Source organism: Lampetra planeri, chromosome 2 (genome assembly GCF_965212315.1).
Source record: "Lampetra planeri chromosome 2, kcLamPlan1.2.h2, whole genome shotgun sequence".
NCBI classification, from domain to species: Eukaryota; Metazoa; Chordata; class Hyperoartia; order Petromyzontiformes; family Petromyzontidae; genus Lampetra; species Lampetra planeri.
The window spans coordinates 34,248,066-34,275,838 of NC_136108.1; the positions used below are offsets into that span (position 1 = coordinate 34,248,066).

The 27,773-nt window shown below is 44.7% G+C and overlaps 1 protein-coding gene across 4 annotated transcripts; it reads right to left on the reverse strand.

Moving 5' to 3' along the window:
- Positions 1-594: 594 nt before the first annotated feature.
- LOC144732474 (uncharacterized) lies at positions 595-27,310 on the reverse strand. 4 transcript variants are annotated; one of them, XM_078613922.1, is made up of 17 exons: positions 27,160-27,310; positions 24,726-24,899; positions 23,703-24,597; positions 23,405-23,562; positions 23,083-23,213; positions 22,127-22,861; positions 21,338-21,959; positions 20,154-20,295; positions 19,045-19,204; positions 18,824-18,940; positions 18,603-18,695; positions 18,351-18,483; positions 13,873-14,263; positions 11,553-11,682; positions 10,993-11,082; positions 9,868-10,063; positions 595-6,138 (listed from the first exon to the last, which is right to left on the reverse strand). In XM_078613922.1, exons 2-17 carry the CDS (start codon positions 24,787-24,789, stop codon positions 1,907-1,909), a joined length of 8,289 nt encoding a protein of 2,762 aa, XP_078470048.1. In that variant the 5' UTR covers positions 24,790-24,899; positions 27,160-27,310; the 3' UTR covers positions 595-1,906. The 4 variants fall into 4 exon arrangements, with proteins under 4 accessions (XP_078470048.1, XP_078470046.1, XP_078470045.1 ...); XM_078613920.1 differs by having other exon boundaries at positions 21,338-21,956; positions 24,726-24,990; XM_078613919.1 differs by having other exon boundaries at positions 24,726-24,990.
- Positions 27,311-27,773: the final 463 nt, after the last annotated feature.

Genomic DNA, 27,773 nt, shown 5'->3' on the forward strand with positions numbered 1-27,773 from the left:
GAGGTACACTCCCACCTCTTCCAGGTCTGGCCAATGTGAAAGAATAGGCCACAATATAATCTAGGAGGCATCATGAGACCTCATTTGCCAGTACCAAAATATGAGAAGAGGTTTTCCCTTTTTTTCTGGCAACAAAACAGCTGTGTTAAGATGTTAAAACACCAAACTGAAACCTTGTACAAGGAATCGTGTCTGCACGCCTTTTGGCGTCCTCTGGTCTAACACCGTTTGAGACGAGGCTCAAAAGAAAGCTGTCTCTGGTGTGGACCAATCAGTTTCAAAGACAATGCATATATTATCAGAGGATGTTTTTTGTTCGCATTCTGAACCCAAGTATTGTGGTTAATGTAGACACGATTCCTTGTAAAAGTTTTCAGTTTGGTGTTTTAACATCTTAATACCTGGTTTTGTTGCCAGAAAAAAGGGGAAAACCTATTCTCATAATCTAGGTTTCCCTCGAGCAAACGCCCTTTCACCTGCAATTCCAGGGATGCATCTTATAGACGCCGGCATGTTTTCACCAAATCGAAACGAAATGGCGAGAGCAATCATAGCAGGCAGAAGAATACAATCACTCCAAGTTGCAAGCAGGGACCGATGTAAAGTCATGTTTAATAATAAATTGAGCATGTTACAAAAAACAAGAGTCGTTGTTTTCAGACTCGGCGCTTGTGAAAAACGGCATGATTTATTTTTGGGGAAATCGCACCGTAGAGCCCAACTATGGGTCACTGGGATTTTATATACTGCACTGTAAGTCTTGAAAAGAACATCAACTAACTTACACACGGAAGGATGTGAACAGCAATTGGGCGGCATGGGAAAACACAAATCTCGTCGAATAAAACCATACTATCTACACAGAGGTTAAACCCAGACTACTTTTATCGAAAGCATCAATATACATTTGATCCTGATGGCGGTACTCCGGGGTACCAAATAATACAGAATGGCCCAGGCAATTCATTTGTTTATTTCTGGGACACTATTTTTTCCAGGGGTGTACTTCACTCCAATCAATCCGAAATCAGTGCCACTCCGCGATGTCGAAACACAGCGAGGACGATTGCGCTGAAACCCTGAACGCTCGTACGCACCATAATGGTTCATCGTGTACAGCTCGTCGAGATGAGTCGATTGCCGCAACGCCGGCCATCAACAGACTAAAAATGACTGCATCACGGACATTATGCGAGAGCCGGGGTACGATGGCACCCCGGGGTACCGCCATAAGGTTCATTTAACAAAGCCAAGCATTCATGCAGCACTTTGTTTAAATCCCGAAATACATTATGTACATCCACCGACGCAATCTTACAAATTGACAACCACACCTCGGCTATGAACTTAAACGCGCTTAAAGAGACTTAACTGTCAATGAAGAGCCATGTTATTGTTTTAAACTAGTAAATAACAGCAAACAATATTTATCCCAATTGGTTTCAAAGGTGGTCGGTCACACGTTCAAGTGATGATGCAGAACTAAAGATTTACAAAGAGTTAATTAACTGCATCCACTAAAACAATTAGCAACACGATTTTTTTCATTTAAGTAAATTCGAATCACAAACACAGCTGTTAATAGCAACTCTCAATTCAATGACATCCAGTGTTGCGGCACGGCTCGTCTTCCTCTTGTTGTGTGTGTTGTGCAGACCTGTGAAAGCATAATGTCCAAAACTCACGGGAAGAAAATGTTCATCCGTGATGTCATTGCCAGCGAGAGTCAGAAATAAAACTCGGCTTTATAAAAACAAAAACATCGTTGCAAGAAATGCAATTATCGATGCATCCGGTGTGTCCATATGATCGCAACAGCGTTTTTTCAGAGCAGTCCAGAATTTATAAAATACAAGGCAGCGTGCCCTCCTCCTGCAGACGTCAAGATGGCTCTGTTGCGTGGCTCTCAATTCTCGTCTGCCTTCTCCTTCTCCTCTCTGCTCTTGCCCTTGTCCCGCACTTTGGTTCCATCGCTCTCTTTGTTTCCATCGCTTTCTTTGTTCCGACCCGCATCCCTGTCGCGGTCCCTGCTCCTGGAGCGCGAATATTCGCGATCCCTGTCACGCCTCCGCTCCCTGCTCCGTGACCTTCGGTCTCGGTCTCTGTCTCGGTCCCTCTCGCGCTCCCTACTTCGAGATCTGTCCCTGCCCCTGTGCCGGTCCCGTTCCCGACTCCTGGACCTGTCCCGATCACGATCCCGTTCCCGGACCTTCTCCCTTTCCCTACTCCGAGATTTGTCCCGTCGATCTCTGTCCCTGCTCCTGGAGCGGTCCCTCCGTCTGTCACGAACCTTGCTTCGGGATCTGTCTCTCGCTCGCTCCCTGTGGCGGGGTTTGTCTCGCTCTCTGTCCCGGTCCCTCTCGTGGTAGTCGCGCTCTCTGTCGTAGTACTCTCGCTCGTGGTGGTCTCGATCTCTTCCCCTTTCTCTCTCGTGTGGTTTCTCGCGAATTTTCTCCGGTTCGTTTTCTGGCTCCGTGTCCTTCTCAGGCTCTTCCTTGGAGACATTCCCCCCTCCCTTGCTAACGTCGGCCTCAGGTTCACGATCCTTGCCTACCACGAGCTCTTCTTCCTTCTCCTTGTCTCTGCCTCGATCGCGATCTCTCTCTCTGCCGTGCTCGCGATGGCGATCTCGCTCCCTGCTCCTGCTCCGGTGTCTTCCCTTTCCTTCGCGATGGTGCCTGCTACTTCGGCCGTGTCTACTTCTGTCCCTGTCTTTTCCTCTTTCCCAGTCTCTGTCTCGATCGTGATCTCGGACACGTTCAACTTCTTGATCTCTCTCCCGATATCTCTCTTTATTTCTATCCCAGTCTCTTTCACCCCTTGGTCTTTCCCAATCCTCAGGAGTTTCTTTTTCCCACGGCATGCCGCCCTCTACCTCTCTCGGAAACGTTTCTGATAGAAAGTGCTCCTGTTGATCTTCCGGCCTTCCCCATGATTCCTCAACATGTTTTTCAATCATTCTGTCATCACTGTGGGAATCAACTCCCTCTCTTTCCACATTTCGATTATCTGGATCATTGAATGGCTCTGGAAAATTAGGTCGTCGACTGTGAGGCCCTTGCAGGTTAGGCTGCAGCAACGGCCCTTGAGGGAACGGTTGCCCTGGCTTGTCATGCTGATGCACTGGTTGGAACCCTGAAGGTATCTGCCCTGGAGGATTCTGCAAAAGAGGTCGTGGAAATCCAGGAGCCTGGCGGTCACCTCCAGGAAATCTTGGTCGAAGGCCATCATTTGGTCGAATGAGAGGGGTTGGAAGCAATGCCCGCTGTGGGCGAAATCCAAGTGATTGCTGGGGTCCAGGTCCAGGCTGTGACGGGTACTCTCTGTGTTGTCTGCTTCCCCTGTCCTGTGGGATTTCTGGAGGACCCTCCTTTTTTTGAGCATGTGCTGCGGGCAGACCCTGACTACGAGGCGGCCCTCGAGAAAAATCAGATCCCCATGGTGGAGCATCTGAAGGTGGTGTATTTCGTGATTCTAGGGGACCGTGATGTGCAGAAACTGGAACACTGCCAAAGCCTGGGGGAGGTCCGGTTGAGGCACCCGATCGAGGTATATGCAGTGGCTGATTATCAGGCATGACTTTAGGTGGACCTTGCTCTTGCGGTGGACCACATGGAAATCTGGGCGGCGGGCCACTGATGTGTCCTGGAGGTGGCCCCCTAACAGGCAAAGGGTTACTTGCATGGCCTGGAGGTGGGCCACGTATGTGAGCTGGGGGGACACCAACGTGGCCTGAAACCGGGGGTCCTGGTGGCAACATATTGAAATGTTGTGGAGGTAGCGCCCCTGGTGGAGGAGGGGCACCTAGCCGAGGCATGCCATAGGGTGCCGAGTGCGGTGGGCCAGGTGGCCTGATAGCCATGTGGCTCGGAGGTGGACCCAAATGATGACCAACGGGAAGCCCATGCTGTTGTCCATGGACAGGCGGTAGATTGCCTAACTGTCCCAGTGGAGGGGCATGAGGTGGCTGTCCACTGACATGACCTGGTGGTGGGCCTAATTGATGACTGTTTGGAGGCCCTTGTTGAGTTGGAGGTCCTTGCCTATTGAACGGTGGCGGGCCCAACAGTTGTCCTGGCGGTGGGCCCAAAGGTGGTGGACCCACGTGTCCAGGTGGTGGACCAAGGTGTGGTGGCATATTTGGTGGATGTCCAATCATGTTTGGTGGTGGAACAATAGGATGGCTTGGGGGTGGTCCATGAGGGGGTAGACCCATGTGTCCTGGTGGAGGACCTAAAGGATGACCAGGTGGAGGCACGTTGTGCGGTATTCCACTTGGATGACCTGGTGGCGGTGGCCTCAGGAGGTGAAGTGGAGGCGGCACCGAACGTTGTTGTCCGTGGATTGTGAGTGGAGGCCCGACGAGGGAAACAGGTGGAGGGGCGTCTCTCGAAACATCGGGTATTGGTATCAGTAAACCCGATGGATGCATGTCAACTAAAGACATATTACGTGAAGAATTGTCTTCCTCATACAGACTTTCTGTCATGCTTGTTTCAGGATCACATGAAGGTAACCCGATGTCATCTTCAGAATTGGACTGCTGAGGCAGCACCGCTCTGTGGAATGTACTGATGGACTGAATGTTTTGTGGGGCATCGGAGATAAACGATGGTATGATTTGCGCATCCATTTTTTGCTCAGACTTTCCACTTTCGGGTGTTGCATTTTCCTGTTCATTAGAAGACGCACCATCAGCATCTTCAACGACACTTTCATCCTTATTTTCCGAACTAGTAAAAAGTTCCTCCATATCATACAAGTCATCTTTATCGTCTTCTTTAACCTCGTCTTTATCTTCTGAGACTTCCAATGACATCTCTTCAGTTTTATTTTCTGTAGTTTCTTCCACAGCAGGATTATCCTCCTGTACTTTGTCAGCTTTATTTATAATTGGCTCTGTGTCTTGCGGAACCTCGGCAATGCTCATTTCTTCGTCAGTTGCTTCAGGATCCTTTTGATGTTCTACGGTTGTATCTTCAACTGCAGGAGAACTTTCTTCAATCGCCTTCGGTTCCGAGACCGTTTCAGCCATCTCCGATGGTTCGGGGGTGGACACCTCTTCAACAGGCGTGTCCACTTTGTCCGTGACTTCAAGGGAAACTGCTGGAGGAAGAAGCAAGGCAATGGGCACTTCGACTTCTTTAGCCGGAACATTCAAATCCACTTGCAATTCTTGAGGTTTGGCCTCAACAACTGATTTGACGTCAAAGTTTGACGACTCGCTTGATTTTCCCACATCAGGCTTAACAGCTTCCTGGATTTGGAAAACTGGAAGTGGAATGGAACTCGCTAACTGGTTCCGGTTGGCTGCTTGTCGTGGGTCCCGGCTTGCCATGAGGTATGACTGGGGAGCAGCCGTCTCCTTGATTTTTGGTGCTATGTCTTGCTCTCCGGGCAGGCGTTTCTGCAGCTCTCCCGAGTTGAAAAGAGATTCAGGGTTTCCCAGTCCTGGAATCAGGCTTTCGAGTGTAACGTAAGGTGTCGTCTCCGAAACACGTTTTTTCTCATCAAATATGGTTTCATCTTCTGGATCGTATGCATCTTCTGGATCGTACGGTCGGTCATCATTTAATTTATTCACATCCGCAGCTCCACTGAAATGTTGAATAATTGAGTCAAAACCACCTGCCTTGGTGCTAAATGGAAGAATGGATGAGCCAAAAGCAGAAAATGGCAAATTTATTTTTTCCTTTTCTGGCTCTTTGGGAGTCTCTTTGGGAAGCTCTTTATTGCCAAACAGCGTTTTCAGGATGTGCTCCAGTGGCTTCATCATTGGCTGCTGGGAAGCCGACGTAGTTGGCCGCTCTGAAGCTTTGTCTGAAAACAGCTTTGTCAGGAGGTTTGATTGAGCGACGGGTGGTGGCGGCGGCGGCGGCGGTGGAGGAGGAAAGTCGGGCGGCGTCATGCCAACGTTCGTGTCCTCGTACTTGTGCCGATGTTTCTTGCTTTCCCTGCGCTGGGAGTACGATGACTCGCCGGCGTCGTACGAGTACTTTCCCTTCTTCTCCTCGGGGCTATTTCGAGAAGATTTTTCGTACTCGGCTCCGCCTTCGGAAGAATCTCCCTGATGCCGACGCTTGGACTTTTGCTTTATCACCAGGCCGAGCAGCATGTGTGATCGCGAGGGTTCCAAGCCTGCAAGTCAAACACGCAATGAGGTTACGAAGTCACGGGCTAACAAATGCATAAACTGTTTAGTCTTGAAATACGCCAACAATTGCCTTGAGAGGGAAAAGATGTGCACATTGGTCAATGCCCATTACTTATCAGGTGAATCACACACAGATCATAACCATAAGACAAATATTTGTAAATAAACTTATTTCCATATAAATACGACCAGACCTGGATCTTTGGAACTCCAACCTTTTAAGAAGATAGCTGCTATAGTGGTACTTTTCGACACTCTTATTGTGGAGGTATGTAATATTGTCAGTGTGTTTTTAACTGCAGTCAGTGTGATTAATTTGGTGCATATTACAAAAAAACAAGGACATGCACATCAAGTCACGTTTAATGAAAAGCTTTTATTCGAAAACTAGTTTTTGATTAAATAGCAACCAAAATACACCATATGATATATAGGTATTACATGTCTCTAGACTTACCAACAACATACATTCGCCTACACAGGGAAAGTGGCCCATCGATGTCCATTGTAAGGAATGCATCTCAATGCCAATGCACTGACATTATCTACTGACACAATCAGTGCAATGCCGTTCAGTAAGAGACATTTAAAACGTACTTCTGCACTCTAGTTCCAGCAGTGCAATATTTTACTGGCCAATTACTTGCAGCATCCAAGAAATTACTACAAAGTCCCATATTAGTTGATTGTATCTTTAAAAAAACGAGCTATACTGCAATCGCTGTTCACGACTGTATTATACTGGTTATCCTTGCTTGTAGCAGTACCTACTGCCATACCTTAGCACCAAGAGCATGGCGAGGAGACAGATGTGGCTACCATGTGGCTTTGCGAATTCATCCCACTGTAGTCGTCCATTCCAGGAATGTAATAAACCCTCAACCAGTGCAAGCACGCTACATAGCAATCTAAAGTGTGTATTGTTGAGCCACTCGGCAGTGTTCGTAAAGAACACATCCAATTTAAATTTACGCACAGCCAAACCCGCTTCATGCATTCCTCAAAACTATATCAGTGGGCATTTAACCGTTACAAGTTGACAAAATATATCTGCCAACGTAAACAGGTGTATAAAAAGCCCTGCAAGCTTCTCCCATGGGCTGCCAATGCAATTGCAAAGCCACCCACGCAGTTCCACTCGCCCAACTTGAGCCACCACAAACTTCTAAAATACTCTCAATTTATTGATCAAAAACTCACACAATCGTGCTGGACACGCCGAAACTCTGCGCATCTCTCGTCATTGGGATCGACGCACGCTTCCCCCACTTATCAAATTCAACGGCAGGGCCCACGCACGCGCGGGCAGTACCTGTGCATTAGCCCTGGCCGGCCACCAGGGGGCGCCACTCAGTGCATTGTGAGAATGTTCTTCGGTCGGAAGGTCTTGCACGAGAATTTCACTGGGGTGGGGCGGCGGCGAAGGCTCCTGCAGAATGCCTTGCAGGCGCATTGAGGCGCTGCAGCACCTTTGGTGTGGGACTGATGTCAACGCGAGTGGGTTTTTTTTCCCTATATTTTCCGTACCGAAGTAACCTCTGACCTGCCAAGGTCAGGGCTGTGCATTCGATTACGGATTGTTGTACTGCTGCCATTTCGTTTATAAATGCGTGAATTTCAGTCGCCAATGGAATGTTTATTCATTACCCAAGAACACAATGTAACGTCTTCGCTACTTGGTAGAACTACCTTAAAAGTTGACCCTGAACACCTCTTTAGGTCACCGAACCCAATACACGACTGCAAGTGTGCAATTGGTACACCAGCGTAATTACGATTATATCAATGGCATACTAGATTGACTCAAACAATATTCTACACCACTAATTGGTAAAACTTCAAAAGTTAACTTGTACAAAGTAACCGTTTCAGATAACCTAAACCATGTGTAATTGCAGTAGTGTGCAATAATACACCGTTTCTACAATTTCCTGAAAAATGTCCACTCTCAAGTGAACAGCTGAGCTTAAATTGCTCTTTGAGGCTGTAAAAATGCACCCTGCCAACTGTTCGTAAGGTAATCCACACTTTGATTTTGCTTAAATGTATGTTTGTGCCACTGTATTTATTGGCCAATGCGTAAACGGGGCTTATTTTCTCACTCAAAACTTTCTGGAACGTTACGTGGCTGGCTTTGAGCAGGTATTATCAGCAAAAGGTACTCCCACTAGAGTTAAGGTAATCTTCAGGCAAAATGAAGCGACACAGATGTGGCGTGCCACAATTATTCCCGAAACAGCTTTGCGGACGGACTGTTCCAGCCGCAATTAGGGCACTGGGTAACACAATGGTCAAACGCACGACGACTCAAGCGGACACTGCACAAGGTCTCGGGGCTCCTGCGTGTCGTGTTGCTCCAGACCAAAACTGGCGATCACCTCTGCATCGCGTGGCCACAGCGCAGCCAACGCGCCCGTTCCCCGGTCGCCCGAGGAAAGAGGTCGGCAGGTTTTGGTGGCTGTGAATCCATCGGAGATGGGGGCCCGTCCCTTCAAACTCGAAGCGTTGGCAGGTGGGCCAAGAGACGTCTTTCCACATCGAAGTTCACACTGCTTGCTGTTGCCGCCCACGTGGCAACGCTAACCCTGCTGCTTTCGTCCACCAGTTCATGCGCCTACAGTATCACCAGTCGCTAAGTCAACCTTTCCCACAGTTGTAGTGAAATGCACATGTCCATATTAAACAATCAAAATAGCACGCAGTAGAAGTGTTCTTTAAGGCACTGTGAGAATCATTCAGTGCAAAGTAACTTCCACCGATGTACAAATCCTTTTCAAAGATGCACCACGACTATTTTTCCAACTGCAGCGTAAGATGTCGGGGCTTTTCTTCCATTGCGATAGTATTAAAACGAGTTCGTCTTGCTTTGCGGTAACACATGCACGCAACACTGTGTGATGCACTTGCAAATATTAACATTAAAACATGTACAGTGGATATCAAAACATCCTCGCAACCTTTCAGGAAAAACGTATGTGTGCAGGTGCATTTGAAATGTGAGGCGAGTGTCTAACGCACGTGTGAAAGTGTGTGTAGGACGGGTTAAGTGTGCGTTTTTGCTCCGCGGCTGCCGATACGGACGGGGCATTTCAGTAATCTGGCTGGAAAGTGAACCAAGGATCCAGTCTGAGGTCTCAAAACATTTATTTTTCACTGCAAAAAGAGAAACATTTCAACATTTACACACACAGAGCAACTGTACTCGAAATCTATACCGTAGGAAACGGCACACGATTTGTACCGAGATACTGAATCATACGTGGAAAGGTTTTACGATGAGAACATTTCAACATTAACAGAGACTCGTCACCAACTTGCACGCACTGAAATAAAACGGCAAGCAAAAGTTATCCACGACATAAAGTTACTGCCATACAACAATACCCACCTGGAAATGAAACCATTCAGGAACGGATGAAAGAGGCTGAGAAAACATCTTGTAAAAAAGCGTTTCCATATTTTAAAAAAATCATTGCAAAGGTTACCGACTTTCCCGTTTAGAGAAGGCAAGAATGTGAAGGAAGAATAAAGGGTGGCATTCTCTGAAAGAAAAGTTACTTTAAAGCGGAGGTGCACGTCGCAAGACCCTCTCGGGAAGGTAATGAAGCCCAAGGTCGAGCATGGAAAGTGCAATCTTAGGTTTGATCTGGGATAGAGATGCACCGGAGAAACGGTGAGCACGAGATGGTGACAAGAACGAGTGACAGGCTTACCGGGACCGTCGAAAGGCAGCAGCTGATGGGGGATGGGGTCCTGCGCCGCCAGCGGGATGAGGTACATGTCCTTGAGGGACTTGGAGGCGTTGCCCACCACCCCGTAGCGCTTGCGGCTGTTGAAGTAGGAGTACAGCGAGATGTAGGCGACCGCCTCCTCCTCCGTGGCTGGGTGGAAGCGGATGATGCACACCTCCTGTGGGGGGTGCGGTCGTGGGCACAGTAACAAAGCAAAGGGGGAAGAAACATTAAGGTGTGAGACCACGTTTTGAAATAAAGGTCTGGACGATTTCCCACAATAGCAGTGGTTCTAAGCACAAATTAACAAAAAACATGTAATTCGTCAGTAACATTGCCTTAAAGGGAAAAAAGTCATAGGTGATATAAATAATGAGTGCAGGGCGATTATCCAAAATGTATACCATTTACATATTAACATTTTTCAGGCCGTGTTACTGACAAATGTAGAGTATTTTTTACTAGGTTAAGCTGACATTTAACAGGAAGTAAATAACACATCACTCCAAATGTGTTGTTCTTTTAAAATACCAGTAAAGACCACAAATACAGGGCAAACCATTTAGACCCATTAAAATAGTAAAAAATCATAAGAAATCAGGGCCTATATACAACTCCCACCAATCTCAAAGTATGTGTTAATATCTTTAAATCTCTCCAGAGACACTTATCTAACACTAGCGGTAAGAACCCGGCGTTGCCCGGGCAAAAAAAGGCAAACTTATCTAACTAATCTAACAAAATATCCAATCACCTGTTGATGAGGACCATTTGAGATAAGTGGGGTAAATCTTTAACCGTCTTTGCAGTAGACTGGCATCACAAAATAAAATGTATTTTAGACGGATTCTAAAGTCGAGAATTTTCAATAATATTTACAAAGAACAGGTAAAAATTGGCCACAGCCAGCTGAACATGATAAACGCTTTGCATTTACCATGTTACAAGCTTTGATTAATGCAGATAAAGCCACACATCTGCTCACACATTGGCAAAGCAGATACTGCCAAATGCCAGAAGCACATTTGCCATGGCATGGATACTCAACACGAATGCAATTAAAACCGGCTCCTCACATCAAGCACAACGGCAGACACTCAAGTTCACCTTAGATGCCGAAGATTTAAGCTTGCCCACGTAATCCCAAACCATTTTTGCTAAGATTCTCCCTCCAACATGGATGGTGTCGGGAAGTTCCTGGATTAGGAAGGCATGAAAAGTTAGTTTCAAAAGAAATGCTAAAAATTACAATGAAAAGTAATAAAACGATGCATATTGTGACTGTGCATGACGAAACTCATCCACCCGGTCTCATTTGATCAAAGGCAAATAATGACTTCACGGTGGAAACTCAACAAGATTGATAAACGTTGATAAAAATGTGTAGATATAAAATGTTTGCCTTTGGGGCCTGAGACCACAATTCAGAAATAAGGGAGTAACACAAGCGATCAGATTGTCATCAAGGCTGCAGAAACCTTAAATATTCCAGATGTGGACACACATTTCTCTGCCCGTAAAAAAAAAACATCTCGTCTTAAAAGATGAAAACTGTCCACCGTGTTTTTTTAAATGCATTTCCCGACATGTTTAAATTCACCCCGAGCCTTAAAACACTTCATATTTCAAAGAACAAAGCCTGTTACCAAAGGACGTTATCATCTTACCTCCGCCACATTGGCCATGGATCCAGAAACGGGGTAGGCCTTAGCCACCACCTTGGCCACACCATGCATATTGATGAAGCCTTTCCAGAGACTATCCAGCCGTGCATTATTCTGTGGTTCAATCTCCTGGCTACACAAGTGCAGGCGATACAAAAGTGTATAACATAAAAAAAATACAATGTTTACACTGCACGGCCGAACCGAAATCCAAACAAAATGTGGAAATGTATATACCGACGCACGATACCATACTGATCTTATCGAAGAGGCATGTTCAGTAGGCATGTGATAATGCATACTGTCCCTCACAATGTCATGATTTGATGGTCGCAATTCAAGAAAATGTAACACTTTACAACTAAGATTGAGAGTATTATGCACGAGCTGTCCGTCTTTAAGTTAGTCCCGTAAAAATGATCCAACATGACCATGTAAACCAAGGTTGTGCTGCCATTAGGGATTTGCACGAAAGAAAAACAACTGGTTTAGTTGAACAAAGAGCTGCGCGTGCCCTCTCCGGCACAGCGACTAACCCAGGCCCTGTGGTCCCGCCGCAGATTAAGGTCACACCGCTTCCTGTGCGACTGGAGTGAGGACTACATTGTCGTGAATTAAATGCTTCCGAGACTGGATGCACGTTGGAAAGCATTGGAGAGAAAAATGCACATGGAGAGTTTTTCTTCCTTGTTTGCATCACCTTTTATACAATCTTGTTCATTTTGTTTCATGCGTTAGTAGTAGTCTATTTAGTAAGTTTGGTTCTGCCTGTCTTATTTGTTTGTCTCATGTGCACTACCTTCTTATGTTTTGTTTATTATATTGTCATATCTGTGCCAATACTTGAAATATTCGTCTGTACCGTCTCATTTGTACCATTTGTCTCATCAAACCTCATTCGTTTTGTCTGTACTGTCACACGTGGTATGGTCTCAATGTACTCGTGTCATCTGCAGTTTGTCTTGCCCATTATTATCTTCTAGATTTGAAGTTTTCGTGATTGCAAGGATCCAATTAATTAATTTTTTTTCACCTAGTGACTATACCGAAAGAACCAAAGAGTATGCATTATCTTGTTTGTTCGATCTGTTTTGTTACAATGGTACCCTCATTAGTCTTATCTGTACCTCATTTTTGTCTCGTGTGTACCGTTTATATTGTAGCACCTAATCTGTTGTTTCATCTGTACCAACATATTTAAGTCGATTTCATCTGGACTATCGAGTTATTCAATTTTTGCACACATTAATTTCTCATTCGAACCATTGGCCGAAAAAAACTCTTACATTACAATCTTCACGAAAATACATTCTTAACCCACATTTCAATGAATGTTTTGTGAGCATAAGAATCGATTTTTACAAATTAAATAATGAAACATTACATGCCTAATGTTCATCACAAACAACGCAACCGAGACCTGCCCAGGTTGGGAACGTTTTAAAAAGCTTTTAAGACTTTTGTCAGGATAATAGGTTTAAAACCTAGCTTCCAAAGCAGAATGCAGAGAAATAGTTTTCTATTGGAGATATGACTGTGATATGACAACTCATCCAACATACCCCTTATGGCAGTCGACCCTATGTGCTTATCATTACTATGGTGCAAGCAACAGCAATCAGCTCGACGTTTTGTATCAATCACCCACAAACATCAGATTCTTTCTTGCTGGCCACTATTTAAACTAATTCGGCACAACAAACATGTTCATCTTTGTGCACCTGATTGGGTCGACTAAAGTACACTATAAAATCTGGAAACATGCTACATCTGCATATATACTTCGTAAAACTAAATTGTTCATCAGATCACACAAGTTTTATATTGCATGTTACTCTTAAACATGTAAAACATTGGCAATATTTGACCAGAGAGAATACTTAACTTTCCAACCTTAAAACGGTTATCAATACTACTACACCTCGTGTCATAACTGTATAATCAAAAACATTAACTTTCATTAAACCAAAACGCATGAAATACATTTTTAAATTTGCCGATGTTTCATATTAAACATGCATAGTATTTAACACTTTAAAAACGAGATAATTAATGAAACCCATTCAATTATAAATGTCATGAGTATATGTAAAAGTGTAACCTTTACAATAGTTAATGATCAGCAAAGTGTGAATTCATGTGAAACCATCCCTTTAGCAACAGACTGACGACTATGTGTTGAAGCAAACCTCAACCGTTATAATTAAAATGACCAGTATCTTAACATTATGTGTAAAGTGCCGTGTGAATGTTTGAAACACTATAAATATACCACATCCCACACTAACTGAAACGGGTAATAAGTTGCATGTGACTGCAGCACCTGACGACAGGTACAGAGATGATCGGGGGAGGCTTGACAGGCTCTGGACTGGCTGATCTCTCCTCCTGTATCACTTCTGCAGCGGAGGCAGGAAGGGGCACTGCTGTGAATGCCAACAACGTTGGTGAAGCCGAGACGGACTCTGGTGTCCCTCCAGACACAGCTGCAGGCTCCTCTGGTGAATCCTGCATTGCCTGTGTGGAAACCTGGCTCGCTGGTGTCGCGACGGGGGAAGAAACGTCCGCAATCGGTGTAGGTTCGGCTAGAGGGTGGGTGGTTGGCCTGTCCATTGTCGAGTCGGTTCGCTTGGTGGGAGAAGCGCTACTGGCTGTTGGCAGGGAAAACTTGACTTTTTTGGCCGTCGCCTCCTCGCTCGGTGGCGGCATGCGGCCTGCTCAAGACAAATTCACACACACACACGCCAAGACAATTCAAGATAATGACCATCTGACCAACACCCATGCATTAGAAATTACGGCCCATAAACCGGTGACGAATTCTATAAGCAGCCCATACCAGAGTGCTTATTTATAACCATGTACCAACTTTGGTCCTAAGAATGGGTGATTTCTTTCCCAAAATAAAACTAAAACGCTTTGATAAAACTGAATTGTAATATTGTGGTAGTTGTTTTAGGCTGTCCCGGATTTAACTATTTCATTAGTTGCAATACCGCACTTTGGCCATAAGGTGGTGCACTACGCAGATTAACATGGCAAAAATATTGTCACTTCTACCGAGGTCAAGTCATAGGGTAGTTTAGTTAATCAATACCATACATCCCTGGTGCCTTACAATAAAAATGCGCAATACCCCAGCCTCTCGATTAATATTACTAGAACGAGTGATGGGACTTACATGGAAAACCAGAAGCATTATATTCGCAGTACGGAGGCAGATAACTTGGCAATGACAATCCATGAAAAATGTTTCATGATCAAGCTTGACTGCACGTAGTAATCACATCACGAATAACAAAAAAAACAAATGATTGTTTCCTCCCCCAGAACTACTTTACCAAAGCAAAATTAACTAGTGTAAAAGAATATTACCAATACATGATTTCAATTGAAAATAACGTTGCTTTTCATATGTAGATGATGCCGGTAGGATGTCTAGGGGAAGCCGATGCATGACTACTGTATATCCAGTGTTTGGCGATTTGGTAAAGTGAGCATGAGTTACCTGAATTGTGGACGTCATGGGCATTAAGACCCACACACCTCCATTTACAGGTAGGATAATTTCACATTGTTGGGATGAACAAAAATCCCATAATTTTTCAACTCTCTCATTTTCATGGTGTTGTATTCAGGCTTTGCTATACTTCAATTAAGTAATCATTATTTAGTCATTCAACTACTGTTCACTCAACATAATCTATATTATAACAATCTGCCAGCAATACGTGCAATAACATAAAAAGACAGATTATGCAGAGATGGCATTGTTTAATCACCATGCCATCACTTACAACATACAAATTAAATGGGTAGTAGCCATTTATCTAAATCATTGGTTATAATTTTTTTCTCCCGCACCTCCGATTAGCGCGGTTGGCAACGTACAGTGCGAAGAGGTTCAACATACATATTTGTTCAGGGAATAAAATACAAAAAGTAACAATAATCGATAGTTATGATGCCACATCAAGTTTATGAAGACTGAAAAAGGCATCGGTCTCTAAATGTACACGTGAGCTTACCTGGACATATGGAACACCTAAATAGATTCTGTAATGTGTGGCTGGAAGGATGTGTGACCGTGTATTATTATGTATGTGGATATATAGGATACAGTACAATCTCTTCATCCGAGGAATTTCTTTAGTGGCCTTGAATTATTCGCGGTTTTACATTTGTATAACATACTCTTTGTTTTTTTCGGTAAAGTCACGTAGGTAGAAAAATAATAATACATCACGACGTTTCGATCGCCACACAAGCAATCGTCTTCAGGTGGGAGGTTCAACATACATCCTCCCACCTGAAGACGATTGCTTGTGGCGATCAAAACGTCGTGATCTATTATTTTTCTACCTACGTGACTTTACCGAAAGAACCAGAGCATGGATTCCTGCAGTCACGAAAGCTTCAAATCAAGATTTCTATACCAGTTCAAGTTTCACGCCTTTTTACATCCACTAGTCACCATTTTACGTGGCGGAAGGGTACTTGCAGTGGTGCATCACGCCCCCGTGTGCTTACACGAAGCCATTGTGTAACTCGGACTCCATGCGCTCACACGCACTGCGGGTGCGCAGAGACGTTGCCGCATGCATTTGGCCGTCCCACTCGTCAAGGACGTGCCCCCCCTACGGATGCCTCGATGGCGTGATCATTAACATGAAAGTGACCATGACGTGTTGTGTCGAGATAAATAAAAAATCCTAAATTACTACGTATAATTTCTTAGAGTATATGGGTGTTATTTGTGTGTACAGTACAGGATAAATGTTATTAAACATTTGAATCTTCTCCCATATTTAGTCGGAGGGAACCTCACCCCCTTTACCCATATATCTACATTCGCAAATTCTTTCACGCAGATTTTCGCAAATCTCAAGGGCTTACCGTATAGATGTGTAACTATATGGTTTTGTGATAATTGGTTCTTTACCCTTCTATCTGGCAACAAAACTGACACCTTTTTACAAGGAGTCATTTGTTGCCAGATAGAAGGGTAAAGAACCAATTATCATATTTTTACTGGCAAATGAGGTTCCTATAGTGTATATGGTTTTGTATGGAAAGGGATGCATATATATGGATAGGTAGCCAATGTACATGGTGTGAATCTGTATGCACGAGTGTGTTTGTGAGTGTACAAGTATCTGTATCTGGTTATGTATACAGATGTATGTTTTTGTAGGACTTGTAATGTCACAAGAAAATATTTTCGCTATAAAACATAGTATATAGGGTCCCCCCACAAACACTGTATAATGAGGTGAGATTTCACTGTATAGCAATATTTTACAAAACGAAATATTATAAGACATCGTAAAACGTATCATATCGTCATATTATAGCAACCTTAGTCTTAGATACTTGAGCTTGACACTGATGACTTAAAATTACCTTTTCCTAAAGTTGACAACAGTGGATATGGTTAAGTCCCATGCGCCTTAATCACAGGTTATCTACTACACCAGGGATCGGCATCCTACGGCCCTGGAGTCGCACGTGGCTCTTTAATGACTTCTTCGTGACGTTATCAAGGACCGCCTCTCATATTCACATGCATTGCGGCTCTTGAAATAGAGTTTTTTTTTACCAAATTCGAAAAAAATGTCTCTTCTTGTTATTCCGGTTGCCAACCCCTGGACTACACAGATCCATTTTGTAAATTATCAAATTTAGCAAAGGTGCGGTGAGAGGAAGCCTGTACAGTTCAATGGGCTGGACTTAAAAAAATAGCAAAGCTTCTGGGTTCAAAACAGGTTGTGTATGCAGAGTATGGTAGGAATTTCATGGAGGTAAAAGGTGAAAAATAACATGCCATGATGATATAAGTTGGCAGTTTATCAAGGTAGCCAATGAGTTGTACTCGGCAGAGGTCCGTGACCTTGGGAAAAGCCAGATGGTGGGACCGTGCAATTTACAAACATTGGAAGTCAGGTGTTGACTTTGAAACTCTAGGATTTCGCAGGAGGAAGTGATGGTGAAGTGCAGTGACACCAACTTCGTGATGACTTCTTGATCTCTCCTTCTTTATCGTGGAAACTCGGCAGTTGCTTGAAAATTTGCAATTCTATATTTTTTAAGCTAAATCATTACATTTGGACCATATCCCACAATTACATTACTCAATGGCACACCCGATGAGTGCCAGCGTAAACCTTATCCATCATTCAGTAAAAATGCGTTATTTCATAAATGAAACCTGGGTGCAGTGTTTTACTCTTCGGAGTCATGTATATATGTAAAATAACTCGGGCAAACCAGAAATGCATGAGTCAAGTTGTTCAAGCACTCCATATTTGTGCACTGTCATTGAAACAACAAAAAACTATCTCAAGCGCAATAACCAAATTAACTATTCCAATAATCCTCTTTACAAAGCAAAGTACAGGAAAGCTTAAGTCCTTGCAGACATTTCCCAGATTTAATACGGTTCATATTTATAAAACGGCTAGGACCAAATCACTCTTAATTGAGCCCTATTGATATATCCCCAAGTCATTAAGTAGAGAGCCTGTACAGTGCTGGATAGGTGACCACCATGCACAAAAAACAATCTAGGATTTGTGGGCAGCAGAGGACAGTGCAGGAAATTCCATTGATGTCGTGTACTCTCCGCACTTCACCAACCCCGCAAAACACTGAACAGCGTGAAGGTCAAACATCTCTCACGGGCTGCGAGGTGTGGTGGGGGCACACCACCTGGCAATGCACTGATAAACAGCTTAACATATTCGAGTCCTATATTGCATGAGTGTAGAGGGTTTCCATTTTGCTGAGATCCATCACGGTTACCTGTGCAGATTTTACAATTGAGGTCAAAAAGATGAGCCTTGTGCTGGTCAGTGGTGTCGGTGAGCATGCTAGACATGATGTCGGCCTTTGCAGTCTCAGCCTTGCAGCCGTCAGGAACGCTCTCCTCTGCCTCCTGCAGACCACACACCCGGTCATCAGCTGGTGTAAAAAAAGCGTGCAGCGCATGGTCCGACATGACACAGCATAGCAGTTACCGCAAAACTCAAATGGGAAAACTGGACAACGGTCGACCTCAGAGTCAGGATGTGGAGGACTCTCCTCCATGTCCACTTCCACCTTGTGCCGATGCCTCCGCTCCGATTCCCACGACTCTCGTTTCATCATCTGGACAGGACCAACACGTACATTCATGTTTAAATGCGCTCTATGAAGATATGCTACGTCACCAAAAATAACAAGGCACCCATGTATTTATAAAGCTCAAGAAAAACGTCCGAGGAGAGACATCTTACCTTACTGCTGTCCCTCTCCCTCCACAACGCAAGCTCGCGGGATGCCAGCTCCTCAGGGCTCAAGCGAACCAGGCGAGGCGCCGTCATGTCCCCCACCAATACGCGCCGGAAGAGGCCCTTCATACACAGCGCAGTAGTAATCGTCAGCCACTTAATACACACACACCAACAAGCAATGGGGCAGCAGCTCTGTGCGAAATGTGTGACGTTAGACTCCCAACCTGGTTCTTGGGGTCTTTCAGGTTGAGGATAAGGCCACGGACTTTGCCCTTGTAGCGGCTGTCCGTAGCCTGGAAAAGCAAGAAGAGCTCCTTCTCGATGCGCCCTGCCACCTTCACCAACTCCTCCTCCGCCACGGTGAGGTCGTCTGAGTCGCTGCACCTGTTGTGCACCAGGGCAGGTTGACATCAATGGTCCAACACAGCAGAACGTCCAGCAAAGGTGCAGCCCTGCAATAATGTCTTGCTCATGTCACTCTAAGAGCAAAGGCCTCTGTTAATAGAAGCTCTAGTGAGCACCTCGGTGTATTTGGCACTCTTCCACATCTTGGAAGAACTGGGAGTACCCACATTTTATGCCACAACATGAAATCTGCCAAGTGACTATGGTGTACCCATTTACACTCAAAGGTGCACCGAGGTGGGATTCAAGAAACGTGAAATTTGTTTCAACAGCCACATTAGGAGCTTACACCGGTGACATCTGCATTACAAGTCAGGTACATTAACCTTTATATTATGGCAGAGCCTATGGTAAAACATTCACAACCCAAAATCCAATCTAAAATTAAACTGTTTGCTAAAATGCAAGAAAGATATAAGAATAGTGCTGTGAAAAAATACACTGACAAAGGTCGTTGACAACCAAGATATAACAAGTGAAACATTTTAGTCTATAGTCCTGCAGGGCCACATCAACGTATGTTCACACAATTTGTTTAAACAGGCAAGATTGGGATAAACATTGATTCATAAGACCCAAATGCTAAATTAGCAAGTGTTATTTAATGCTGGTAAAACCATATCTATTAAGTCTAAACCGTATTTTACCAAGACAATATATAACGTTATACAAGATTATGAACCTTAACATAGATTGCTATAATTGCAAGTGAATTATTATGTACAGTGGGGCCTCCTGGGATAAAATATATGCACGTAATATAAATATATATATCAAGTTCAAACGATTGAGAAGCACCAGCCTATATAATTTTCAAATTAAACCAGTTGGGCAAATGTGGGCTTTTATTTCAACTTAACAAAATAAAGCACCGATGGCTCGACTAAACATCAGCTGTGTTTCATGTTACACGAACATGTCTATTTACCGTTTGGCAAGAATATCCTTTAGTGTCCTTCGAACATTCTGACGGATCTGTTCCACAGATGGGTGGTTCTTTTGGTGGCTCGCCGCTGGGTGGCTGCCAGAGGGTGCTACAGTCTCCTTATGCAGTATTTTCTCTTTGGAAACTGAGCCAAAAAAACATTTCACGAAACACATTTTGTATTAAGGCACATCTCATTTTAAATTGCAAAGAAACACGGTAGCGAACCAGATTAACGGAAATGTAGCTCAATGTACGAAAACATTTCATTTGTATCTCAAATATAAAATGCGACTGTCCCCATCCCATTGTCTGCCTGTCGTCAATGACCAATCAAGCATGCCCACGTCTTCCTGTAAGTCCGTCATCACTTAAAGTCATGTGACCATCACCCCAAACCCTCCACCCCCCAATGGCCAGATTCGAATTCCCGATGAATGCTAGACTATTAGTTTTTTTCGGTAAAGTCATGTAGTTAAAAATAAAATAAATGAAAAAACAACTGAATTAAATCACGTTTCGGAGGCAACACAAGCTTCCGTCTTCAGGTAGAACCGTCACGGCAAAATTACTGTATCAAGTAATACAGTTGTTTTTTTCATTTATTTTTAACTACGTGACTTTACCAAAAAACCAAAGAGTATGAATCCTTGCAGTCACAAAAACTTCAAATCGAGAATTAATGCTAGACTAATTAGCATGCTCAGCTCAGGAAAGCAGGGTGGAAATATGAAAGACACTTATGTCAACATGAAAATTTTAAACGTTTAGATATCAGTCCATAATTTGTGACCGTGTGGTGCAAGGCAAAAAGTGTCAGGTGATTGATGTCTTGAGTTTCTGGTGAGCAGTAGCAGGCGAGTGGTGCAAGGCACGTAAAATTGTTTGGTTTTAGGTGTCAGTTAAGTGGTGATTGGCAAGTGGTAAATTGACGAGGGTGTGATGTAAGAGTTGTACTCAGTAGTTTTTGTGGTCAGGTGAGTGGTGAGTGGTCTCCTTGGTGGAGACTTAGCAGGTGAACGTCAGCCGTGAGTAAGATGAGTGTCGGGCAAGTGTCACGTCACCCCTTCAGGCCTATTACTAAACACAGATCAGAGTAGTGATGTGAGAAATAATATATTAAAATGAATCAGGGTATTGATTACTGCAAAAAAATAGTGTATATTTATCCATTATTTATTATGTACCTTGATGAGATGAAGAAGTTGAAGCTACTGCAGTCTTTTCTATTTTAGGAGCTGTGGAAGCAGCTGTTGGTTTCTCCACTTTGACTCCAGGTGTTCCAGCAGACTTATCTGGCCTGAATATTGTTTTTCCAACTTCGTGCTTTAACACCGTTTTACTCGCCTCTTGTTTGACAACCGTTTTACCCATCTCATGCTTGACAACTGGCCTAAAACCAGGTTTAGACGTTTCTAACTTGGTACCTGGTCTAGATATGTCTTGCTTGATCAATGGCTTAGTAGCTTCTTGTTTGACAACAGACTTACCAATGTCATGCTTCATGAGTTGCTTAGCATTGTCCGACTTCACATTAAACTTGCCTTCTACCTTAATAATCGGCTTAAATGTTGCTTGCTTCATACCCGGCTTTACAGTATGTTTAAGAGCATCTACTTTTGCTGCAGCTTTGGCCACCTCTGCAGCCGAATGTTCCTGGGATCGTTCTTCTGATGCAGTCCTTGTGACTGAAGCCTGAGGATTTCCTTTTCCCTTATCTGTGGGAAGAGACTCTTTGGCTTGTTTGGAGTCCTTACTTGCTGCTGCTGCCGCCACTGATTTTTTTGCAATTTTTCCAGCTTTACTCTTCTGAAAAACAACATTCACCACATCACAACATGGTAAATAAACTAAATAACTTATAATATCCGTGAATTCAAATGTATGGATTAATACACCATTACGTTAACCCAAGAGTTGATTAAATGTATATTTTAACGAATGAAAAAAATGTGCATATCTGTGCCAAGATTTACCTGTGTGGAACTCTTGTCATCTTTTGTGGACCTAAGTTTGGACTTGAGCATTTTTTCGTGCTTCGCCGGGCTCTGATCCCGGGACTTGTCGAGCAAACCTTTCTTTTTCTTCTTATTTTTCTTATCCTTAACTTTCCCTCCTTTACCCTTGACGGCATTTTTGCCTTTTTTGTCCTTTTGTTTGGCACCATCCTCGCGCATGCTCTGCAGTGCCGCGGCAGCGTGCTTTAGGATGCATTCGTTGCTACAGTACACCGAGCCAGCTAGGGCATTGTTGGAACACTCGACAACAACACACTTCTGTGAGACTGATGTGGGTTCCGGCTCATTCGGTGCAGGCTGCGTCTCTTTTTCCGTGGGTTCCGAGACTTTTGCCGACCGTTCCGATTCCGTTGTTGCGGGTTCTGATTGTTTTTCTGCCGGTTCAGGATCCTTTGCAACAGGTTCTGGGTCTTTTGCAACAGGTTCTGGGTGCTTTGCAGCAGGTTCAGGGTCATTTGCAGCAGATTCTGGGCCCTTTGCAACAGGTTCTGGCGCCTTTGCAACAGGTTCAGGGAGCTTTGCAGCAGGTTCAGGATCATTTGCAGCAGGTTCAGGGAGCTTTGCAGCAGGTTCAGGGAGCTTTGCAGCAGGTTCAGGGAGCTTTGCAACAGGTTCAGGGAGCTTTGCAACAGGTTCAGGGAGCTTTGCAACAGGTTCTGGGTCTTTTGCAGCAGGTTCTGGCTCCTTTGCAGGCTTTAAGAGAGTGAAATAGACCACATTTCAATCAGATTGTCATAGTAAGCTGAACAAGCACCCCAAACAATTATCCCACCATTCGAGGTTCAACAAATTGTAATGAAAAATAACTGAATGCTAAGCATACAAATAGGAAAATCAGCAGTGTTAACATATAATCTGTACACAATATGTTCAAATAAATAAAAGGCAGAGACGGTGAATTACACATTCCTTACCTCTTCTTGTTGTATCTTAATCCTTGGTCTTTTGGGATCCAAAGGTTCAGTTGCTTGCTCTAGTTTTCCCATATACTTTTTCGAGTCCCCAGACTCCCCTTTTGATGCCGGTTTTGCACTTAGACCAGGACCTAGCATTAAACAAACGGGTAGGCACAGAAATAAATATTAAACAAGTAAAAACCCAGATATATGAAAGCTTGCTCTCTCAGGTGCTTTCAAAGTGGCATTTGTAACAAGATAACATTTTGGTGAAATGCTTTACTCTTCTGTAAAACTAAAGAAGTATAAAATGCAAAATAAAAACAACACGCATGTATACCTTTCGTATGTGGGTCTTCATCATCACTCTCCATAGGACAGCAGCGCGGACATAAATAAACCTTGTTGTCCTTTTCTAATTCAAGTGCCAGCTCCACCGTGATGCCCACACAGCTGCCGTGAATCCACTCCTCACACTGCTTGCACAACACTTGAACTCTGCACAATGGAAACGGAGGCATTTAAATTTTCACGAAAGAACGCACGCCAAATTAAAAGTGCAGTGCTGCAATGAAAATCCGGCTGTAAATTATATGGTCACAAGTTAAATGCAACTAATGCTCTGGCAATATGCTTACCTGTCAAAATTATTTTTCCCACAGATGCACCCAGTTCTCTTTTGAAAGGCGTAGTCATGATCTAGCAGGTTCCCTGTACAGCCAAGGGACTGATTTTTGTCATCAGTGTTTGCCTCTTCAGCAGCAACCATTGCTACATCTTGCAAACCTTCATTTTCAGATTTGTTTTGATGTTGCACATCATTAACTTTGTTATCAGCGACTGGTGTTGAATTTTCTGATGTGACTTTGCTTGTTTCAACCACAGCTCCCAAACGGGCTTCCATTTGTTGCTGCTCCAATTTTTTCTTCCTTAACCTCTCTTGCAGTTCTTTGAGAGGAAGATCATCTTCACTACTTCCACACATGGGCTTCAAAGCAGAATCTTCCTCTTTCCTCAGAATAGCAGTCGGCAGAGGTGTTAACTCTATTTTGGCAATTTTATCTCGACACGCTCTGTTAATGGACATTTCAGAAAAGTAACTTGCTGCTTCTTTATTTTCAGATATCACAGTATCCTTATCACACTTGCTAGAGCCTTTACTATCACTACTCAAGTCAATTTTGTCTTTACTTTCCTTCACGGGCGAGCCAGCTGTTGACCTGCTCGACGTTGGCGAGCTGCTACCAGAGTTTGCAGGGGAACCAGACGATTTTTTACTCCGACTTTTTGGGGCGAGGAAGGCCTGTACATGCGGCGAACGCTTCGTAGACCGCCCACTGCGCCTGGGCATGATTTGTAAGGTAAAAGAGCTGCGTCCCCGTGTCATGGGCTTCTCCTCTTGTGAATCGCTCAGACTTTCGCCATCTCGCTGTGCCAGGGTGCTTCGTCTGAACCCCCAAGTCTTTCGCAATTCTTTTGCTTTCTTTTCATCCTCAGTGTTGTCTCCCTCTTCCTCCACACCCTCGTCGTTTTCTGTCACGACAAAATTACCACTTCAGCTATGCAATGCACGACACGTGTAACCTGAAAACAATTTATAAAAAATAATTTGCGCTTCTTCATAATAGTGTCATGCTTATGATACAGAAGCTTAAAATTACCTTCGGGCTGGGAGGCAGTCTCTTGAAGTTCACTTTCTGATCCTCCGGAAGCATCTCCTCTCATAGACTCCAGCTCTGCAGGATCTTTTGAACCACCGACACAACTATCACTTTCAAGCTTATTTTCTGTACCGTCAGACGCTTGTGAGTTCACGTCCTCGGTAGCGCTCTTCTCTGCAGTCGCAGAAACCTGGTCAGTGCTCGTCACTGACATCAATTTAGCATCAGATTTGTCAGTGTCTGCCATAATACTTGCATCTCAATGCTAAACAAAAACAGAGGAGAAACACAACTCTTGATTTTGTCTACGGAAAAACCACCACGTGCTTAAAATACGCATCATTAACAGCTAGGATTCGTATCACAGTTATGTATTATTTGCCCAAATTTAAATCTTTATACACAGTAACACAATAAATGCCACCAACCTGAACATGCGCAATTCATGCATAGCAATTTATATTTGCGGAAATTGCTAGAATCACTATAAAATTGCTAACGGGAGGTCACGGTGTGGCTCAGATCAGAAACCAGAAAAGTGAACTCTCGTGATCGAATCTGGACAGTCAACATTGATGAAGCCGGGTTAAGATATGGAACGAGTTGATTGATCGTCTGTCTGGTCTCCAATGACTGCACAAATAAAATCTAGAGTAAAGATTAGCCTTTCCAGGTGTTTGTCAAAATTAACTCGCGTGAAAAACAACACTCAGCTGTGTGGAAACGTGCACCACATTATAATAAATAAAGAAATGGCCACTGTACAAGGGGTTTTGAGATGTTTTAAAATATCTTCCAAAGCCACTCGCGACACGGATTCGTACTGCTGAGATTATCGAGTGAATTATATCTCAATAATTAAAGGCGAAAGCACAGCGCGATAAACAAGGATTACCAAAAACAACGACGCTTTCCATTACACATTTCATAGGAACTCCATTACAACGCATCCTTTTCGAGACTCATGAGCCACACACATTTGACGAGGTACAGTTCATTGACCCTGCCACGAAGTTGTCTATTAAGAACCCCAAATAAACATTACAATTCTCAACACATCCGCTCCGTGTGGCGATAAAAAAGTATACAATTGTTTAATATTTCGCTTTAGTCTATCCACTGCCTGATGAAGGCCTCCCCACACCGTCGCAATCCCTCACGGTCCATTGCAACTTGCATCCATTTCATTCCACCGCATGTCCATTCAGTATCTCATCGCTCTATCTACGCGATGGTCATCCTCTTGGACGAGTTTTCTCCGTTGGCTACCATTCACAAATGTGTTTAAGTATGCACTAAATAATTATCGGATTCAACATTAAATGTGGTGACTTTTGTTCAAGTAAATTAGTTGTAACGATGCGTGTCATTGTTATATGATTGTGCCGCAGCGTGCAGTACAGTACAACATACTGTATGTACTCACTGAAAGCGTGTAATGTAAACAAACAGCATCGTAGTTAAACTTAGAAGCCGGCTAGGCATTTCTTTTAAATAAATCAACACGCACCACCAACACAACTCGAGACGACGAGGTATAAACTAAGACTTCACAGCCCAATAGACTTTACCTATCCACCCCGCTCCACCATGCGGAGTTATCAAAGCCTTGCACGAACACTGGGAAAAGCGCCATCTTACTCCGCGTGGGAGCCCCCATAACAAGCGGGCTTGTTATCCTCGTGGACCTACAAAGTTATTTACCCAAACACCACAATAAGCAAGGAAATGTACGAATACAACCCATCGAAAGCAACGGACTTCGCTATAAACAACACTAGGTCGGGGCCCCAATAACCATCGCCATTTCCACTACCGCACCACTTCACACGCTCCTCTCTCTCTGCCACGAACGAGGCTGAATTACGGCACAAAATCCCGACTCGAGCACTCAGCTGAAAGAAACACACGAACAGAAAGGCGACAAAAGTGCAGCCACTGCACCGACCACAAAAGCTTCGTGCTCACCCACGCATCGTCCCAGGACGCTCACGACTGCGGGGGCTGCCCGCTGAGATGGAATAAACCTCGTTAACGAGACCTCTCTGTCTCTCAGGTGAGAATGGTGGCAAAGACGCCTCGTGAAGGTGAACATTGAATTCGGAAACCCGACAAGACAGCCGGGGCGCTCCAACGGGAGACGCCCAGTAAGGGGAAATGAAGCCCCGATATAAAGAGTCGAGTGAGGGGGGGAGAACCCCAAGGGGGAAAGACCCTGCAGAGCAGGATACCCCCCGAGGAAGTGAGGCACGGTTCGGATGAGCGGCGTGAGAGCCCCGGGGAGGACGACGCAAGGCCCAGGCCTCGCCTGAGCACACAACACGAGCAGCGCCCGCCGCGACGAGGGGGTCAACCCGCGCATAGAGGTTACAACACCGTACATCGCGAACGTAAACTATGCTCGTGAAACACGACGACGACGGGCGAAGTTTACCGAGGCGAAGTCGTCTTCTCAGGCGTTTCTTAGAAGGAGAGCGCCAGGCCCAGGAGGACGGGAATCAGCACGAACCGAGAGCCGCCATTTCGAGACAGTCACGTGACGCGGCAGAGGGACGGGATGCAGGGGGAGGGAGGGGGCGGGGCATGAGGCGCCCGTGAGGGGAGGGGCCACCGGTGAGGGAAGGGCTCCGCTCATGATTGGAGGAGGTTGCCTATGAGGGGAGGGGCCATCGGTGAGGGGAGGGCTCCGCTCATGATTGGAGGAGGTTGCCTATGAGGGGAGGGGCCACCGGTGAGGGGAGGGCTCCGCCCATGATTGGAGGAGGTCGCCTATGAGGGGAGGGGCACCCAGTAAGGGGAAGGGGTCCGCCCATGAGGGGAGGGGGAGGGGTCCGCCCATGAGGGGAGGCTGCAGAGTCGATGGTCGGTAATTCCATTCCATTGAGTGGTAGTAGTGGTGTAGTGGTAGTAGTGGTGTTGTAGTAATGGTTGTAGTAGTAGTGGTGGTGTTGTCGTCGTAGTGGTGTTGGTGTTGTAGTAGTCGTGGTGTGGTAGTAGTGGTGTTGTAGTAGTAGTGTAGTAGTAGTGGTGTTGTAGTAGTGGTGGCGT